Genomic DNA, 21,386 nt, shown 5'->3' with positions numbered 1-21,386 from the left:
GAAATCATACACAACACCGGAGCTAGTTGCCCTCCCCAACTCAGATTGCCCCCAAGCATGTCAGCAGTGCGGTCATCTCATTCTTCCCTATCCTGTCAATCCCTTCTGCTCTTCCACTCTGATATGGATCGGATGATGACGAGTTTCCTCAAAGCCCAGATCCAGCTGGAGATTTTGCCTTCTTTGACCCAGGCTGGATCCTTGAGAACTCCAACCCCAACAGGTCAACCTCCTTCTCCTTTGTCAGCTTCGGAGTTGCAGGGCCTGGTAATCACGAGTGGACCGGTGTTGGATCATGGGATACTCCTTTCGTTGCTCAGACAGTGTCCTAGACTGGCTCGGCCCTGATTCTGTCAGAGCAGAGCAGTCCTGGATATGAGGGGTTGATATCGAGTCCTCAGGGTTGGTGTCAGCTCCGACCATTTAAGAGCTGTCAATTCCCCTGGGGGCCTTGGCCTTTGACAGCTCAAGTCCGGTGCCCTCTGCTGATGTCTTATCTGAGGTAGCCTCATCTCTTTCTCCTTAGGGGCTTCAGCTTGTGGGGTAAGGGGGCAGGCTCTTCTGGCATCCTCAACATTCCAGGTGGCAGACAGGGCTTTCTCAACACTTCAAAACATGGTCCTTCCTCCACCAGGCCCTGCACAATAGTCTGTGGATCGAAGCTTTGCTCCCATCTGTCCAATCCATGGTCAGCCCCTCCTGGAGAGCCTCCTGCCTACCCCTCAGTAGGGGGTTCCCCTGTCTTCTGAGTCCTCCCCCAAGTATCCCATGGAGGATGTCTCCCAAAAGCATCAGTGCAAGAGGAAGCACATTAACACCCCTTTGGAGTCTTTTGACAGAGGACACTGACTTTGACGATGGGGAAAGATCCCCCTGATCTCAACCCAACAATATCTCCTTTGGAGATATCATAGAAGTCCTTAAACAAAAGGGTGGATGGTCTTTCCAACCCCTTCCTTGGAGGAGTCATTCCTGGAGGCATTAGGTATGGGACCATCTACATTCTGGCTGACCTCCCTGGTAGACCAACTTATTAACCTCATCGCCTGCTGGGCTTAGAAGGAGCTTCACACCATGAAGCCAATCCCAAAGCGTGTAGATAAGTAGCTTAGTCCCTCACAGGATCATCCCTTCTTGAGAAAAGGTGTCCCGGTTGATGCAATTGTGTGTTGCCAGTCACCAAGAAAGTGCCCGCTGAACAGAGGTCTACTGTCTTTCCCCCGAACAAAGAGTCTTGGGCTTTAAACAGGCATGGGAAGTGGGTATATGCCTCAGCCACCTTTTTGCTGAGAGCATTGATTTACCTGGCACACTTCACATGCCTCCAGAGGGACTTGGTGAAGGAAATTTCCACCTATCTGATGCAATCACTGTCAGAGGAAAACCAAGGATTCCACACAGCTGAACACCATGGCCTCTATTGCTAACTACTTGATGAGGCTAATCGTTCACGTGGCGCAGGGAACCTCTTGAGCGGCTGGTTCAGGCATAGCCATTAGGAGACATGCCTGGATGAAACTGTGCGGATTTATGGACCCCTTCAAGGCGTCGTTTATTAACACCCCCTTTGACGGTTCCTCTCTGTTTGGATCATCAGTTAAGAAGACTTACCTGCAGCAAACAGGAGAGCAAGACTTGATCTGCCATAGGGATCAAGTTTTCTTCCCCCCAATGGACCTTTTCCAGGAACCAATGTAGTGGGAAGAAGATGTGGTTCTGCAAATCCCAAGGGCCCATTCCTGATTTGCAAGATGAATCCTCTTCTAGAGGCAGAGGGAGAGGGAGAGGATTTAGTGGTAGATGCCACCCCAGAGGGAGAGGGGATCCACAGAATCAGGGCTTCAGGGAACTCTTCTCTGAAAGGAGGAAACTAGTTCAGAAAAAAAACAAATCCCAAGAAGGAAAGTCATCTCTGATCAGTATCAGTAAGAAACTGAGGTCCCTCATGAAATCATCCAAGGCTAACTTTGACAGAAAAATAGCCAAGGATTCAAAAGATAACCACAAAGCCTTCTTTAGCTATGTTAAGAATCTAAGTGGCAACTCGCAGATATGCACTGAACTAATGCAAAATAGCACAAAATATACTGAACCTACTGATATTGCCAACATCTTGGCAGATAGATTCAGTGCAAACTTCACCCCCATTTCACCTCCAAAAGGGCCCACAACAATATAGGAAAAGTGTAGTGTCCCAAAAATGACAGACGCACAGGTGAAAACAGCCCTTTCAAAAGCTAAAAACACAGCGTCAATGGGACCAGATGGTGTCCCAGGATGCGGCTTGCACAAACTACAGAGCAAACTAACCCTCCACCTAAACACTCTGTTCATCCTCAGCCTCTCCACAGGCTACGTGCCCATAGAATGGTGCACAGCAACGGTTATTCCTCTCCACAAAGGAGGGGCCACAACTGACCCTGGTAACTATTGCCCCATAAGCCTGACTAGCCTGGTCTGCAAGGCTATGGAGTGCATCATCATGGAACTCATTAACAAAGACATTGGGAACCTCCAAACACTTGACCTAACCCAGTTTGGCTTTGTTAAGGGCAGATCATGCCTACTAAACCTGGTTGACTTCTTCGAGACAGTCACCAAGGCCATAGATGAAAGAAAGGTGGTTCACACAGCCTGCCTTGACTTCACCAAGGCTTTCGGCACCATTCCCCACTCGGGTATTATAGAAAAACTCACCAGCTTGAACATAAACCCCTACGTCACGAGATGGGTTGCCAACTGCCTTACAGACAGAACTCACATGGTAAGAATAGCGGGTTCCAGGTCCGACTCTAAACCAGTCACAAGTGGTGTCCCACAAGGCTCGGTCCTGGGGCCCCTACTGTTCAGCATATACGTCTCATAAGTACAGGCAAACACAGGAGAACTATGGCTAACCAAGTTCACCAATGACTGCAAACTGGGATCCATAATTGACTCTCCGGCTGACATGGACATCCTCCAAAAGGGCCTTACTGAGACGGACACCTGGTGTCAAAGTCATGGCCTCAAGCTAAATGCAAAAAAATACATAGTCATCCCGTTTGGGAAAAACAAAACACCCACGAATTACCACATAGGTGGCAGCCCCCTTAATACAGAAGAGGTAATAAGAGATCTGGGGATCCAGGTAGATAGTAATTTTTCATTTGACAATCATATTGCCAAAGTAGTTAGGAAATTCTTCTATGTGGCCCATCTAATTACTAAAGGGTTTGCATCTAGAAATAAAGAGGTTGTAGTGCCCCTCTACTCATCACTCATTAGACCCATCATAGAGTACAATGCCCCATTTGGGATGTACCTCACAAGACTCTTCCAAAGACCACAAAAGTCCCTCACCAAGAGGATTACTGGTCTCAAACATATGTCCTATGCAGCCCGACTGAAAAAACTCCGGCTGTACTCAGTGGCATATCGCTTACTCAGAGGTGATCTCTGCCTGACTTACAAAGTCATGTCCAACTCAGAATAGATGGACATGCTCCACCTAAAGAAATCCAAGTCAGTGCGAGCCATGTGCTCTAGTGAGCTAAACTTCGCCACAACAATAAATAGAACATGCTGGAGGGATAGATTCCTGTCACAGAGACTCCCCATGCTTTGGAACAAAATTCCAAATTACATCAGGCAGAGACCCTCTCTAACACTCTTCAAGAGAAACCTTGATGAGTGGATGGGTAACAGAAAATACACCCCTAGGATCACTTCATTGGGTCTGCTTGACAGAGGATCAGTTAATTAATCAATGGGGTGGCAAAAGCCAACACACTCTGGCTAGGCTTAAAATGCCCTCGGGCAGATAGCCTAGTACCTACCTATGAACCTATAAAGGCCCTTTCAATGCTCCTGAAGCACTGCCTGACTGTCCTACTCTGGAGGCAGTTGGAGGCAGATTATCCTTACACCTAGAAACCTGGACAAGCATAGCAAATGACGCCTGGGTGTTGAGCATTATTTCCAGAGGTTACTATATTCCCTTTTCACTTCCTCTTCTCCACACCAGGGAGCGTCTTCCCAAAGTCCCACCCACTCAGAGGGAGAGTGTCCTTCTAGAAGTACAAAAAGTTCTTGGCAAAAGAGTCATCCAGTGGATCCCAACCAAACAACTAGGATGTGGAACTTACTCATGCTTCTTCTTGTTGCCAAAGAAGACCGGGGACCTTTGACCCATACCGGATCTGAGCAGTTTGAATTTATTTGTCAAGAAGACAAAGTTCCACATGTGATGGTACTGTCCATTCTGCTGCTCCTGCGCAAGGATGACGGGATGTGCTCGGTGGATCTCCAGGACATGTACTATCATGACAAAAAGGGGCAGTCCAGGAGATATCTACACTTCCGGCTGGGGGCAGATCATTTCCAGTTCAGAGCACTGCCCTTTGCCCTCATCAGTGCCCCTGCATGTTCACCAAATGCATGGCAGTAGTTGCAGTGCATCTCCATCTGCAAGGGTCTGAGGTGTTTCCCTACCTGGATGATTGGCTTCTAATGGCACCTGCAAGGCATCAGCTACAACAGGCAGTTCAGGTGATATTACGCCTGTTCCGTCACCTTGGAATCACAGTGAACATGGCCAGGATGGTCCCAGTACAGGACATCAGATTTATCGGGACTCAGTTGAACACAGTCAAGCAAGTTGCAGTGCTTCTTATACAGAGGATATTGTCTCTCGGACAGCATTTCACCCCATCTCCTCCAGCTCACCTAGTTCTCATAGCCTTAGGTTCCATGTTGGCCTCCGTTCTTCTGGTACCCTTAGCCAGGTTCTTCATGTGAGCTCTCCAGTGGATTCTGGCAGTACAGTGGTCCATTCGGTGTCACTTGTTATCAACCCCGGTCAAGCTTACTCCAATTTGCAGGTGTCACCTGCAATGGTGGATGATTACAGGCGATCTTCATCTCAACAGGCCTTTTGTTCTGCCCCCTCCTTTGACCACAGTGACCACGAACACCTCCCTGTTGGGGTGGGGGGGAGCATTTTCAGGGAAGGATGGCCCAAGGTACATGGTACCCTACAGCGACCAAATTGCACATTAATGTCCTAGAGATGAGGGTGGTTCTTCTTGCATTGCAAGCATTTCAGGACTGCCTTCCTCTGGAGACATTTGCTGTCTTGACAGACAACATGTCGGTGTTATGCAACATCAACCAGCAGTGGGGAACCTGTTCTTACCCACTCTGCAGAGAGGCCATGAGGATATGGGAATGGGCGATTTCTTCAAACCACTTTCTCATTGCAAGGCACATCTTGGGAGAATCCAGTGTTCTTGTGGACAGTTTGAGCAAGTCGATAATGAGTCCTCATGAGTGGTCCCCTGAACCAGTCAGTAGCGAAGGAGATTTTCAGCCATTGGTGCAAACCTTGCTGCGACCTATTTGCCTATCTCCTAAACTACAAGTGCAGCAGGGACTTTGCTCTGATCCCCCCTGTGGGGGAGTCACCCAGGGACGTTCTAGTCCATGATTGGCCCCTGGGTCTCCTTTATGCTTATTCTCCAATTCCCCTGATATCTAAAGTTCTACAGAAAGCCAGCAGGTTGAAGACCAATCTAATCCTCATTGCCCCTCATTGGCCTTGTCCGGTATGGTTCCCTTTCCTGCGGTCTCACAGCAAATATCCTCCATAGATACTGGATCCCAGACAGGTTCTTATTTCCCATCTGTTGGAAATACAGATTCCCAATCTTTAATCCCTCAAACTAACCACATGGTTTCTCCACTTCCAGTGATTGTGCTAAAGGCCAGGCTTCCTTCGCCTGTCTGTGAAATTATCCTTGCCTCTCAAAAGCCCTCCACCAAGAAAAAATATTGTAGCAAAAGGAAAAGGTTTTCCATCTGGGCTTCACAAAGGAATATTGTCCTATTTTCAGCTTCATTCTCAGATGTCCTTATATTTCTAAGCTTACTTTTCCAAGATGGAGCTAGTTATTTTACCATAAAGGTGCAACTTGCGGCTATCACAAATTTCCATCTGTGGAAGGGAGTTGGGTTTTCCTTTTCCAAAGTATGTCGGGTTTTTCTAAAAAGGGTTTTTCATGTAAGACCTCCAATCAAGGATCCTTCTTCTCCTCGGGATCTTACTTTGGTACTTCAAGGTCTCACCCAGAAACCCTTTGAACCTGCTAGTTCTTGTGAGTTAAAGTATTTGTTGTGGAAGATAGCCTTTCTTTTGGCTATTACATCACCCAGAAGAGTCTGAGAATTACAACCTCTGTCTTCTCAGTCACTGTACATAACCTTCTTCAAGGACAGAGTTTCTCTTAGAACAAATCCTTACTTCATCCCAAGATTGCGTCAGAGACAAGCATTAACCATATTTTTTTTCCTAATTACTCCAGTAGAGGTGAATACATGTTACATTCCTTGGATGTTCAGTTACATTTCTACCTACATAGAACTCGACCTCATAGAAAATCAGAGCATTTGTTCATTGCCTTTTTACCAAACAGGTTGGGCCAGGCTGTCTCTAAGATTACATTAGCTAAATGGTTTATGGAGTGTATTTCCACAGTTTATTCTCAGCAAGGCAAGCAACTTCCCCATTCAGTTAGAGCCCACTCCAGATCAATGTCAACCTCTTCAGATTTCTTTGCTAGAACTCCAATTGATGAAATCTGTGCTGCAGCTACTTTTTCCACAGCCCATATGTTTGTGTCTCACTACAAGTTGAACATCATTCCAGGAGCGGAGCATCCTTTGGTTTCACAGTGCTTAATCATATCCTTCCTTGAGGTCCACCCAGGGTTTATGTAGCTGGGGAGTCTGACCCATATAAAATGGACTGCATCAGATAAGAAGTTATGTACTTGCCATAACTTGGTATCTGTGTGATCCAGTTTCATTATGCAGCACATCCCACCCTTCCTCCCCGTTTCTTGTACAGCTGAGAGGGATCTAGAGGATTACGGAACATACTGGTTCCTAGTTTGGACTCCAGTAGGTCTTTGTCTCTCTTCAGGGCTGGTGTTAGCATTTTGGGGGCCCCCAGCAAATGTTAAGTTGGGGGTCCCCTAGGCACTTCCTGTCCAAGTATCACCCTGTCTAATCTGATGCTGTCCATTTTATATGGGTCAGACTCCCCATCTACACAATGAACAAAACATGCTGGAGCGATAGGCTCCTGACCCAGAGACTCCCCATACTCTGGAATAGACTGCCCATACATATCTAGCAGAGCGCCTCCGTGGCAGTCTTCAAAAGGAACCTTGATGATTAGATGGGAGATAGGAAATTCACCTCAGGGATCACGCCAGTCGCCCTGCTAGACAGGGATCCAGGGAAGAAATATCCAGGGAATTGTTAGGGCTAGGCTTGTATAGGCCCTAGGGCTGATAGCCTAGTACCAACCTTTGTCACTGTGTCACTGCCACCCCTCTGAAGCAGCCTTTTAGTTCATGCTGCAAACTAGGTGTAGTACGCACAGACTGACCTGTAGCTACAATACTATTACATTATAACAGGCCTGTGTACCACATTATGTTGGCCCATCTCATAAAGGAACATTTACAGTTACTGGCATTTAGTTGCAACAGAGATACATTACAAAAAGTCTATGTACAAGTCTGGACTTAGGTGAAATGGAGCCCTAGCCACCCCACCCCACCCCCCCACACGTACACACCGGGTTCATATTACGTTATCGAAAGATAACGTAATCGAACAGCCGAAACATCGAAACGGACGCATTTTGAAACTTTTATTGTGGGGGGCTGTGCCCCCGACACCCCCTGCTAAATATATATTCCAACTCCGAGATCGCACTACAGTGAGGAAAGGGCAAATATCCCAATCTTCACTGTACTGCGATCATACAATTCAAACTTCTAAATGTGGCCGTTTCAATGTTTTGGCCATTTCATTACATTATCTTTCAATAATGTAATAGGAACCCCATACACCCTCTAGTCCTCCCCTATGCTTCCTTCCATCTTGGGCTCCCCACACCATGCAAATTACTTTTTTCTTCCTTTTCTCACATTTTGCTTTACCCTTCAGCTTTTTCAATAAGACACAACTTTCTATATGCTCTGAACTGCATTTTAAAGTTTTTTATTTAAGTTTTACACAACCTTTTCATCAATGAAAGCTTGAATAGAAATTATGATTATGATGACTGTGAGGAAAGTGAAAAAAAAAACATGATTACAGTAATGTATTCTACTTTGTTGTTCCTAGACAGTATACTGCCCCTATACAAGCTATAATAACCTTTGTACACATCTGAGATCTGTGAGAAAAGTAAAAGAAAAAATAACCACACTGTCTTCAGCCCAAACACAAACTATAATGACCCCCTGTACACACCTCTAAGGTTTGACTATGATGAAAATTAAATAAGTAATAACCACACTATCTCCAGGCCCCCATATAACCTACAGCAGCTTTCTTTAAACACACACATCTGAGCAGGGCAGGTTTTAGAATGGGTATGGTTGAGAGCAGAGACCATTACCAGCTTTATCCTAACAGTTTATATCATAGCCCTGTTCAGGTTAAAGAGTATAATCAGACAATGAATACATTTTTTCTCCAACCAGCAACAGCTTTTGTGGGCCCCCCAGACAGTTAAGGATGCCCTCTGAATCCATTTATACAGTCTGGGGAGTGGGGGCTACTGGTTTTCTAGAAGATCTAAGTGTCTGAATGTTCTGTGATATATTTTATGCCATACCTTTGAAAATAAAATATAATTACTTGTTATCTGCATGTTTTACTGATACCCAGAAGAATAATGTATATGTCCTGACATTCTTTGGCATGGGGATAGATAAAAATCAGTGATATTTTTAAGACACACACAAGCATAAACCATAACAATACCAGTTTTGCATACCTGCATCTGTCCCAGATTTCACAGATTTTGCTCATAATTTTGCTCTGTCCATCATAAAAAAGTTTGATTTCCTATAAATCATTCAGGATGACAGACAATCAATAAATCCAGACAGAGTTTTATACTTTTTATTGTCCAACAAAATGCATGTTGATGCAAAAGGTGTTATTTTATTAACTTTTTAAATGAATTAAAATTTAAGACATACTTCTGATTTTGAGCCTTTATTCTGCAGTTATTTATGGCACTGGCTGAATTTTTAAGCAAAGATGTTGAGAGTTATAGTGTCTGGTGTTCAGCCAGTATTTATAAAACTTCCAGAAAGAGAAAACCATCCCTAAAAATTGGAAGCATCAGCCCTTCTTAAAATCCAAGGTTTGCACTAAGATCAGTCACTCTGGTCTGTTGATCTTTCTAGTGCTTAACTTGCTCATGTTCATCATTAGCTTTATCCTGTTAGGATCATATCACAGCCCTGTTCAGGTTAAATAACATAATCAGGAAATTAATACATTTTTCCTCTTCTTTCCCCCAACCAGCAACAGCATTTGTGGGACCCCCACATAGTCAAGGATGATTAAGCCACCCCCCTGCAGCCACAGGTATTGCAGGTACCTAAAGAAGGTTATGTTGTTAGTTTTAGTGGAAAGAATGTCCACCAGCAGGGTTTAACTAAGCTAGGGGCAGTATGTCAGTGGTAAAATATTTAATGGAATTTTGAAGCCTGTTAACTTGATAAAACACCATTAATATAACCAGAAATATCTTTGAATTTTAACGGAGATATAAATAAGATTCATTACCCAGCTGGTTATTAAGTATACATGATTCCTGTACTAGCTTTTGTTGGTTTGACAGACATGTTACAAAATATCAAATAAGATAACTTGCTGTGGTTGAGGACCCCCCCACCAGAAATAGGGGCCCCCAGCGACCTCAAGGTTTGATGGTGCCTAAACCCAGCTATGTCTCTATTCCCTATGGGGAGGAGTTTAAGGCTCAGATCATATGTCTGAAAGAAATGGCCAAGTTGCATCCGAGGACATATCCAAAGACCCATTTGTGATGTATAATGAAATTGGACAACACAGATACCAAGTTATAGTAAGTACATAACTTCTGATCTGAAGTAGTTACTTCATTTGCTCTGCAACCTGTGGGTATCGGATCCGACTTCGAATCCGAGCCGGCAGCTTACCAAGCTCCAAGATCCAAGCTTCTAGCTCTTCCCCCTACCCATAATCCTCTGCTACCAACCACATTACCTCAGATCGTTTTTTGCCGCGGCTGAAGAAGCTTTACTTTTGAAGAGCTCCTGGCTGGGTGAGATCGTTTTCAATCTTTTTTCACCAAAAACTTCTAAATCGAGTGTGTGTGGTAGTAAAACTTTCTACCCCCTTGTTTATGTTAGTTTTTTAAATTTTTTTACTGGTACAGTAGTTAGTTTCTTGTCACTCCCCCTCCCCCCTTAGCGTTTGGGTGTGTGTGTGAGTGCTTCAACATGGCGGAAGGGCCTAAGGCCATTTTTTCCAAATGTACTGAGTGTGGCCACAAGCTTTCCCCAGCTGATGGCCACACTCCGTACGTTTTGTGCCTGGGGGCAGCCCATCTCTCAGAGGCCTGCCAGATTTGTGCGGCCTTTAACCCCCGGGCACTTTGGGATAGGAAGAACAAGCTGATCCTGGCGGGAAAGCTCCCCCAGGAGTCAGCTTCTTCTTCCTCTCCTGTTCGGGCTCCGGCTGCATCAGCGGCCTCGGCGCCCTCTGTTCCCTCAGCTCTACCCGGGACTCAACCTCCCACTTCGGGTTTGAGCTCTGGGGAAACTAGTGCCTCCTCAACAAAGGAGAAGAGGCACAAGGATAAGGAGGGACATAGATCCCATAAAAGGCGGACCGAGTCTCACCCCTCGGCTCCGCCAGCTAAAATAACTAAGTCTCCTTCGGGGGTCTCCGGATCCTTCTCCTCTTGGCTCCATTCGCCTAGCTTCTTGCCGGAGCCGGAGGAGGAAGATCGGTCTCCCTCGAGGTCGTCGAGGCGGCCCTCCCGGCCTGCCTCTACTACCTCTTCCAGGTCAACAAAAAGCATCTCCGAAGCGGATATGGATCGGATGATGCGTCGGTTCTTACAGACCCAAATGCAGATGGGAGTGCTCTTGCCCCCCCCTCTCTGGGGGGGAGCGCGGGCCCCCATGTTTGCCCCGATCACTCCTTCTCAGAATCGTTTTCGGATCTCGGAGTCATCGGATTCGTGCCCATTCGGACCCAGAGAATTGTCGGCGCCGATAGCGCTGGTCTCTTCGACGCCGACTATGCCCTCAAGCTTGTCGGATCTGAGCTCTCGGGGCCGAGGGCTGAGCATCGGATCCGAGGGAGGAGTTGTATCTTTGGAGCTGTTGGGTTCGGAGCGCACCTCTCTCTCGGCGCCGACTGCTTCAGCTCCGACCCCGATCCCTTCCTCGGAGCTGAGGAGATTGCTCTCAGAGGCTGGCGAGGGTGAATCTCCTTCGGCTTTTGAGGTAGTGGAGAGGGTACTGTCGAGATCCTCCAGATCCCCGGTTCGGGCTGTGGATCCACCCATTCCCCCACTGTATGAGGGTCTGTCTTCCATCATCCGACCATCGGGGCAGCCTGCCCAAGCCCTCCAGCTAGTTCCTGTTGAGGAACAACAACCCGTGGATGAGTCCACTTCGGACAGCCCCACCGAGGAGGTTCCTTGGAAACATCGGTGTAAAAGGAAGCACCTGGACTCCCCCGAGTCCGTTACCACTGACACGGACTTAGATGATAGGGAGGGTTCCCCAAGGTCACCCCCTGAAGATGTCTCCTTTGGAGACATCATGGAAATGTTGCGTATTAGAGGGGGGTGGTCTGCCCAAAAACCTTCCCTTGATGAATCCGTGTTCCTGGAGGCATTTGAGGCAGGCCCATCTACTTCTTGGGTGTCCCCTCCTGCCGACCCCCTGGTGGACTTAATTACCACCAGGGCGTGGAAGGAGCCCGACACCGTGGAGCCAATACCTAGGCATCCCGACAAAATACTGAGCCCCCCCACAGATAAGCAATCGTGGGCCAAAGGATCCCCCGTTGATGCCATGTTGGTGGCGGCGGCCACCAAGAAAGAACTCGCTCAGGAGAGTTCTCTGGTCCACCCGCCGGATAAAGAATCTCGAGCATTGGACCGGATTGGGAAGCGGATGTTTGCTTCAGCGACCTTTTCTATAAGGGCGCTGAACTATATGGCACATACCATCAGGCTACAGCGAGACTTGATCAAGGAATATGCTGCAGCCCCCCCCAGAGTCCATGTCGGTCGGAGACAGGAATGTGTTTACGACACGAATGGCCACTCTGAAATCCATCTCCAATACGTCTATGCGGCTCCTGTCTCATGCTTCAGAGGGAGCCGCTAGAGCCAGCGGAGCAGGGGTCATCTTACGACGCCACGCCTGGTTCCGTCTTTGCGAATTCACGGATCCCTTCAAGGCATCCTTCACGAACGCCCCCTTTGACGGTTCTGCTCTTTTCGGCAAGACCGTTCGCGATACGCTGGTCCAAAGCGAAAAGGACGGGAAGACGCTGTCTGCCATCGGAGTCCGCTTCTCTAGTCCCCAAAGATCCTTCTCCAGGAATCAGAGGGGACAAAAGAAGCTGTGGTTCCGCAAGTCTCAGCAATCCCATCCAGCTGCGGACCACTCGTCCTCTAGAGGCAGAGGAGGACAAGGTGGATGCCGGCCCAGAGGCAGAGGGGGGGGCCGCGTAATTTCGGGTCTAGAGAACCTTTCTCGAACAGACCCACGCAACAGCCCTGAGGGCTTGCCTGACTGTCCCTCACTGGAGGCAGTCGGGGGGCGGCTGATGGAGCACCTGTCAAACTGGGAGTCCCTTACAACGGATCGATGGGTGCTCCGTATCATTTCCAGAGGTTACGTCATACCTTTCCTAAATCTTCCCCCCAAAACCAGACACCTCCCCGATGTACCACCCGATCAGAGGGAGGCGGCAGCTTTAGAAATTTTAAAGCTGCTAAGAAAAAGAGCCATCCAGCCCGTCCCCCCATATCAGTCCGGATTGGGTTATTACTCAAGGTTCTTTTTGGTGCCAAAGAAAACGGGGGACCTCAGACCCATCTTAGACCTTTCCGCTCTGAACCTGTTTATACCCAAGGAAAAGTTCCGGATGGTCACTCTTCAATCTATCCTCCATCTTTTGTGGGAGAACGACTGGATGTGCTCCATAGACCTCAAGGATGCATACTACCACATTTTAATGGACAGACGATCCAGGAGGTTTCTCCGCTTCCGGCTCGGAGCCAGTCATTATCAATTCAGGGTTCTTCCGTTCAGCCTCACTTCAGCCCCCAGAGTGTTCACCAAAGTCATGGCGGTGGTTGCTGCCCACCTGAGACGTCAGGGCATTCAGGTCTTCCCGTACCTAGACGACTGGCTCCTTACCGTGACCAACAGGCATCAGCTCTCAGTAGCGAGAGATTACGCACTGACTCTAGCCCACAACCTAGGCATTTCAGTAAACCTGCAGAAGTCCTGCCTGTGCCCCACTCAAGCCCTGGAATTCATAGGGGCCAGATTGGATACCCGAATCTCTCGAGCTACCCTAACATCAATCAGACTGAACAGCTTGTCTTATCAGGTGTTAGCCCTTCTACGGAATCCTTCTCCTCCAGCGGAGTTAGTCCTGAGGGCACTAGGGTCTATGGCAGCCGCGATCGGTCTTTCCCTCCATGCCCGCCTGCAAATGCGGATATTGCAATGGACCCTTCAAGTCCAATGGTCCCTCTTGCTCCACCCGTTGAACATGCCCATACCACTGAGCAGAGTTTGCAGGGACTCCCTTCTTTGGTGGTTGCATGCGCGGGAACTCAGAGAAGGGAGGCCATTTGTGATTCCCCCCGGTCGAAGCCACGTTGACCACGGACGCTACTCGCCTCGGGTGGTGGGGGGCATTGTTCAGGCAGATCTGTTCAAGGCACGTGGACTCCCCTAGAGACCGCATTGCATATCAATGTCCTAGAGATGAGGGTGGTGCTTTTGGCGTTGCAAGCCCTCCACGACCTTCTTCCCCTAGGGACTATTGCGATCCAGACAGACAACATGTCTGTAGTCTGGTACATAAACAAACAGGGAGGAACCAGATCTTACCCCCTGTGTTGAGAGGCCATGAGAGTTTGGGAATGGGCGATCTCCAGCAACCGCTTTCTGGTAGCAACGCACATCCCGGAATTATCCAACATATTAGCGGACAAGCTAAGTCGGGTGCTCCTCACTCCGTACGAGTGGTCTCTGAATCCATCTGTTGCGAAACAGATCTTCCACAAATGGGGTCAACCTTGCTGCGATCTTTTTGCTTCTCCTTTAAACACAAAATGCAGCGAGTACTTTGCAATAATTCCCCCCAGAGGGGAAACCCCCAGAGACGCTCTGGTCCATGCTTGGCCTCCCGGGCTCCTTTATGCTTATCCTCCCCTTCCTCTCATGATGAAGTTCATTCAGAAAGCCTGTTGGTTAGGGAGCAGAGTTATCCTCATAGCCCCATTCTGGCCTCAGCAGATCTGGTTCCCCTTTCTGCGGTCTCACAGTGTGGCTCCTCCGTGGATTCTGGATCCCAGTCCGGAACTGATTTCTCATCCCGCGGATTGCCCAACGCCCAACCTGGTCAGCCTCAAGCTTGCGGCTTGGCTGATCCAGTTCCATTAATGGCTAGGACTCCCGGTATCTCATCTCCCGTTAAGGCCATTCTGGTTGCAGCTCATAAGCCATCTACCAGAAAACTTTACAACAGTAAGTGGAAACATTTTTCCATTTGGGCCGAAGATAAGGGCTTGGACCCATTTACTGTCCCTATCCCGACAATCCTAGACTTCCTCTCTTTAATCTTTCATCAGGGAGCAAGCACTTCTACGGTTAAGGTACAATTGGCGGCCATCTCCCATTTTCATGTGGGTGATGGCATAGGTTCCTTAGCATCTACAAAGTTGTGCAAAACCTTCTTACGAGGCATCTTCCTTTTAAATCCACCATTAAAGTCTGTGGTTCTCCCATGGGACCTCACTCTAGTCTTGCAAGCCTTAACAAGTCCACCTTTCGAACCTGCGGCCTCAATTCCGTTGAAGTTCTTGTCATGGAAAACAGCCTTTTTAGTGGCCATTACTTCGGCCAAAAGGGTTTCAGAATTACAAGCCGTGTGTATGAAGCCTCCTTACCTTATCTTTCACAAAGATAGAGTGTCCCTCAGGACTAACCCGTCTTTCTTGCCTAAGGTTGCTTCAGAAGCAAATATAAATCAATCAATAAATTTACCAGTGTTTTCTCCCACGTTTCAGAACAAGGGAGAATACACATTACACAAATTGGATGTACACAGACAGCTGCATTTCTACTTGCATAGGACTAGAGAGTTATGCAAGTCGGACCAGTTATTTGTCTCGTATGCAAAATCAGTCATGGGTAAAGCCATTTCCAAAGTTACTGTGGCAAATTGGATTTGTCAGTGTATTATTCAGGGGTATATATCGTCTGGCAAACCAGCCCCAGTTAATATCCGTGCTCATTCTACAAGATCTGTAGCCACTTCAACAGCCTTCTGGTCTAGGGTTCCAGTGGACGACATATGTTCAGCGGCTACTTGGTCCTCTTCTCATACGTTCATTTCTCATTATAAATTAGATGTGATTTCGAGAAGTAGGGCTTCTTTTGGCTCCGTGGTGCTTCGGAGTATCCTTCCATAAGGACCACCCAGGTTCTTATAAGTAGCTGGGGACTCTGTCCCACAGGTTGCAGAGCAAATGAAGTGACTACTTCAGATAAAGAAGTTATGTACTCACCATAACGTTCCATCTGAGTAGGTACTTCATTTGTCTGCAACCGACCCCCCCTGCCATCCCCCGAACCTTTTGGGATTTTTTGATCACCTTTGCAGTTGATATTTTTCATATTTTCAGGTTGGTAAGGCAAAAAAAACAATCTGAGGTAATGTGGTTGGTAGCAGGGGATTATGGGTAGGGGGAGGAGCTAGGAGCTCGGATCTTGGAGCTTGGTAAGCTGCAGGCTCGGATCCGAAGTCGGATCCGATACCCACAGGTTGCAGACAAATGAAGTACCTACTCAGATGGAACGTTATGGTGAGTACATAACTTCTTTTTAACATTAATCCAGTGCTATGCAAATTCCCAAAGCTGGAAGGTCATTCCTGTTAAAAGGTCAGTGCCCATAGAAACTGTGCCACTTTGAGGACATGAGCATTACTGTAATCTGCTAATATCAGGGATATAATTACTGTAATCTGCTAATATCAGGGATATCTCAGGTGTAACTAATCATCATCATGCAAGTAAGTTTCACTTCGAAAAGTGTTAAAATGTGTTTCTAATTATGTGTAGTATTAGTCTGTCTACCTGCATGTCCGTGATGTAATAGCTAGGTGTTATATGTGTGAAAATAGTCTATATGTTGACTGCACATTGAGTCCGGAGACATGGAATTTCTTCAGTTTTTGCACTTTTGTGATTTCTGAATGACAATAAAGTTTACTTTTACTTTGATCATGAGGAATGTATTTTGAGTCTTAAAAGTCCATGTTCTTCACAATTCCACATTGAAAGGGTCTTAGAAATTAAGCACTGTGAGCACCCTGAAGTTTAGTTAGCTTAAACCATCAGATAGTGGACAGGGTCCAACTGTTCAGGTCAAACCAACTAGAAACAAATATGAAAGAATAGTCTTTGAGATATTTGAGCTAAGTTAAAACCCCAAGAAGTAGTGGTAAGAAATATTTGTAACTTAAACTCTAAACAGTAGTAAACAATCTTGATGCAATCAAAATGTTTTCACTTTTGCAAATAAAATGCTTCACGTTCTTCATACCAAAACAACAAATCTTGTTGTGATTAAAAATAGAAACATTGAAAGGGTTTGTAATACATTCAGTAATAATGTTTGTAGCTCATATCCTTGGCAGATAATACTGAGTGATACTTATTCATCAAATTAGCTTTTCATGAGTATAAAGTTACACATTTAACCATTCTGTGAGTTTCCTAGTTGGAGTTCTTAGTAAGTTGTATGTATATGTTCCATGTTTTACCCATTTGTTCCACATTATGAAAACTAGTGTTCCTCAAGCTATGAAAAATAAAATATGTCACACGCTTTTGCTATTTCTATAAATAACATGGTTATAGTTTTTTTTCACTTTTATATACTAAAAGTTTAAACTAATATTTTTTCAGTGTAATTTATTTGTGTGTATTCATGTACAAAAATTCTAAACTAATATTTTTTTCAGTGTACAAGGGTGATGTGGACACCACCTCTTCGTGAGAGTTTCTCATATCCATTTTTGATTCTTCAGATGATGCTTTTAATTTCCATTTTGAGGTAGGTCAGCATAAATAAAGTTGCACATTTCTTTTCTTTTTTATTACTTGAAATTGCATATTTATTTATGCATAGAACAGAAGAAATGTTCTTCTAAGGGAGTATTTTTGGAAACACAGTGTTGATCAAAAGATATTTTGCATTAGAAACATTTCCAAATGCTTACTTCTTTATAGTAAAGTAAAGCTGTTTTACTTTAGGCATAGTTTACCTGTTGCTCAGAAAACATGCATTTAAAACATGATTTAAATGAAGACTTGTACTCCGACATAAAATTAAACTAAATTCTAAGGAAACTGGTCAAAACATGTCTGAGTAAGTAAAGGACCTGCTGTAAATCAGAGCATGTATGTGTATCTTTAAGAAGCATTTCCAGATATAGCACATGCATATAAATACTGAACATGTGCAGGCAGCAGTGCCATTGTGAGAAAACAGCCAGTGTGTTAACATGTATGAGTGTGGTAGTCAGTCTGTTTAGAAGTTTATTTAAGTCTAAGTTACAAAGCCTCATTTCTGATGTGTTTGTGTGTAATAAAGCTGCTTGAACAGAACCCATGAATGTTCGTCTGTTTTATCCTGACCAGATGAGTGACATGGTGTCAGAAGTGGGATTAGAAGAGCTACTTCTACGAGCCATGAGGTGCAGAGTTGAAGGTGAAGGCAGACTAAATGTTTCTTACTCTGAGCTTCTTCAGGTGTGAAATGGAGCTCAGACAAATGAAAAAGGGCCAGAAACGAGCTAAAGGTAAATAAAACTCCACAAATGATTTATTTGGCAAGGAAAATGAAACAGTGCATTTATAAGGCACAGAATGCATTATTAATCAAACGAGTAGCACAAAAACGTATTATTAAGCAAACGAAAGGCACATACCGCAAACTACGGTATTTGATAAAACCAACAAAACTATTCATTTGGGGCTCAGAATTATCTTTGGTTTGCATAACGACCATGTTTAAAGTAAAATGAGCACAAAGAACAGTATATTGAGCATGATAAGAGATTAAAAAGGCATAACGAGTGCAATAAAAAGGACAAAATAAGCTTAAAGAGCAAGGTGATTGCATTTTTTTAATAAAAGACGATGTTTTGGGTGCAAAGTACTATTTTGCATTGACTGAAGCCATTCAAAGCATAACAAGAGTTATTCAAAGTATCTCAGAGTGTGCAGAGTGTTTGCAGAGTGTGTGCTTTATTGTGTTGTAAGTATTTTTACACTGTGCAGAGTTATTTCGCAAAGTACAGCCATTTTGAAAGGTTCTTGTGCTGTGTACAGTTTATTTGCAAAGTACAGTCATTTTGAAGTATTTCATGAATGCATTGTTAAGGAGTGGTTTCACAAAGTACAGTGTTTTCATAGTGTTCTTGTGCTACACAGACTTATTTGGCAAAGTGCAGTTATTTCATAGAGTTTGTTATGCTACTGGGCATAATTACAAGTACTGGCATAATGATCTGGCATATATGTATATATATATATATATATATATATGTGTGTGTGTGTGTGTGTGTGTGTGTGTGTGTGTGTATATATATATATATATATATATTTATGTGTGCATGTTCGTACATAATTCCAAGCACCTTCACTACTGTGTGTTGCTATGGCAGAGGCATTTTGCAGACCTAGTCCGCTTGTGTTTGATCATAATATAGCAGATAATTGGAGAGTATTCAAACAGGAATTACGATATTTTCATACAAGCAGCTTTTTCTGACAAAGATGCACGTACAAGGGCATTCATTTTGCTTAACATGGCTGGGTCAGAAACTATTGAAAGAGAGCGTTCATTTGTGTATGCACCAGAAGTATATGCAGGAGAGGGGGGAAAACCATCATATTGTGGTACCAGCTGAATCCAGGGAAAACCCAAAGTACTTGAAACATAAATTTACAGAAATGTGCAATCCCCAGACAAATTTTACATTAGAGAGGCACTTATTTTACACAAGAGACCAAAAGCCAGGTGAAACTTTTGTAGCACATATAACAGCCTTATTTCTCAGAGGTAAAATGTGCAGATTTGGTGACTTGAAAGATGAGTTAATAAAGGACAGGCTTGTGTGTGGTGTTAATAGTGTTGCAGTGAGAAAGATTTTGCTTTTTGACAGTGATTTAACATTAAGCAAATTCACAGAGATTTGTCAAATCCGTGAGCTCACAGAAAGCCACACAGATTAGCTTGCAAATGATAAAAGTATGGTTACAACAGCCTCTAGAGCAAACGTAGACAACATGCAACACGTGCCAAGCAGAAACAGGCCAAAGCACATGGTAGCAGCAACCCCTGTGGGTGTGGCAGGGAGAACTCAGAGCTTTCTAGCAAGTTCCAAGACTAGCTCAGTAAAAAGGGCATGCTCAGTACAGTATAAGTGTGAGTCAGCAAAACTCAAGTCTTATTGTTAACTGCCGTAATTGTGGTGCCAACAATGAGTCTAGGAGAGAGAAGTGCTTAGCATTTGGTCAACAGTGCCATAAGTGTAAAAAATTGAACCGTTTTCAAAGGTTTTGTAAATCAAGCAAGCAAGCCTCATTCAGTTATTAAGAAAGGTCACTCAAAAAAGCAAGTTGATCATATAAAAAGCTGCAGCCCTACTTTGTATGTAGATGGTATATCAGTGGTTGGTGAAAAGATTAATGCAGTAGATTTGTTGGCAAAGAATAAAGTATTTTGTACTGTACTGATCAATGGTAAGCCCACAGAGTACATACTTGTTCAGAAGTGTAATGTGATATCAGCAGAAACATTTGCTAAAGTGAGGGCTGGTGAACAACTTAATTTGGTCAGTTGTACAAAGCTTGTTGCTTATGGAGGTGAAGAGATTCAAACGGAAGGCTCAGTAGTGCTTTCATGCTATTCAGCTAGGAACCGTTACAGCTTGCAGTTTAATGTAGTCCGAAGACCTGTGCAGTCATTGTTAGGTCTAAGAGACAGTTTGATAACGAAACTGCTTTCTTTTACCAAAGAAGTACATCATGTGAGCACATGTCCCAGTTCCAGCTTTACTGATACTATTTTCTCAGAGTATGCTGATGTTTTCGTTGACAAGTTAGGCAAACTTCCAGTTGTGTACTCCATGAAAGTAGACCCAGAGGTCAGTACAGTGGTTAGATCAGCAAGAAGACTTCCAATAGCTATGCAGGACAAAGTCAAGGTCCAGTGAGACAAAATGGTGCAGCAGGGTGTGATTTGTCCAGTCACAGAACCAACTGAGTGGGGTGTCTTCCATGGTAGCTGCTCATAAGAAAAATTCAGATGAAATCAGAATATGCATTGACCCAAGAGACTTGAACAAGGTATTAAACAAACCTCATCATCCTATGCGTACAGTAGAGGTGATTGCAACCCTCATACCAAATGCCACTGTTTTTTCTGTCTTAGATGCAGAGAGTTCATTTTGGCAAGTGATGCTTGATCGAAATCTTCACTACTGACTACATTCAGTTCCTCATTTGGTAGATACAGATTACTCAGAATGCCTTTTGGAATAAATTCTGCCAGTGACATCTGTCAGCATGCAATGGAGTAATTTTTTCAGGCAACTCGTGCAATAATAGTTGATAATTTACTGGTTGGAGGAAATGGTGAAGCAGAGCATGACATAAACCTCAGGAAAGTTCTGGACAGAGTGTGTGAAGTGAATTTAAAGCTCAGTCCTCTGAAGTGCAAATTCAGAGTACCAGAAGTTACTTATGTAGGCCATTTATTTACCAGTACAGGCTTATGACCAGATCCTCCCAAGCAAGTAGCCATTCTTGAGATGCCATCTTCAGACATGTCCAAGCCCTACAGCATTTTCTTGGTATGTTTAACTATTTGGGCAAATCTATCCCTGACTTTAGTGAGTTATCAGCACCTTTAAGAGAGCTGACATGCAAAAATGTTGCATGGTCATGGTTAGAACAACACCAGAGAGCATTTGATGACCTTAAAAACAACAAATTGATAACCTGCCTACATTAAGAACTAGGATGTTCACAAACCAGTAGTTCTTTCCTGTGAAAAGTTCGGTCTTGGTACAGTTATTCTTCAAGAGGGCAGACCTGTTGCCTACTTCTCTACAACTCTTGCCCTAACTGAGATGCAGTATGCTCAGATTGAGAAGGAACTTTTGGAAATTGTGTTTGCATGCTTGAAGTTCCATGATTATATTTA

General features: G+C 44.9%; 1 protein-coding gene across 1 annotated transcript in view; it reads left to right on the top strand.

Annotated features, from left to right (window-relative positions):
* DPY19L1 (dpy-19 like C-mannosyltransferase 1) overlaps positions 1–21,386 on the top strand; it is a 2,139,210-nt gene that overhangs the window by 828,441 nt on the left and 1,289,383 nt on the right. Inside the window, exon 8 of the mRNA XM_044065091.1 lies at positions 17,134–17,225. Within this exon, the coding sequence (XP_043921026.1) occupies positions 17,134–17,225 (92 nt within the window). The remainder of the gene's footprint in view (positions 1–17,133; positions 17,226–21,386) is intronic.

This window comes from Protopterus annectens, chromosome 3.part0 (assembly GCF_019279795.1).
Source record: "Protopterus annectens isolate FY-2018-M chromosome 3.part0, PAN1.0, whole genome shotgun sequence".
NCBI classification, from domain to species: domain Eukaryota; kingdom Metazoa; phylum Chordata; order Ceratodontiformes; family Protopteridae; genus Protopterus; species Protopterus annectens.
This window is presented reverse-complemented; position numbering and strand designations above follow the sequence as displayed.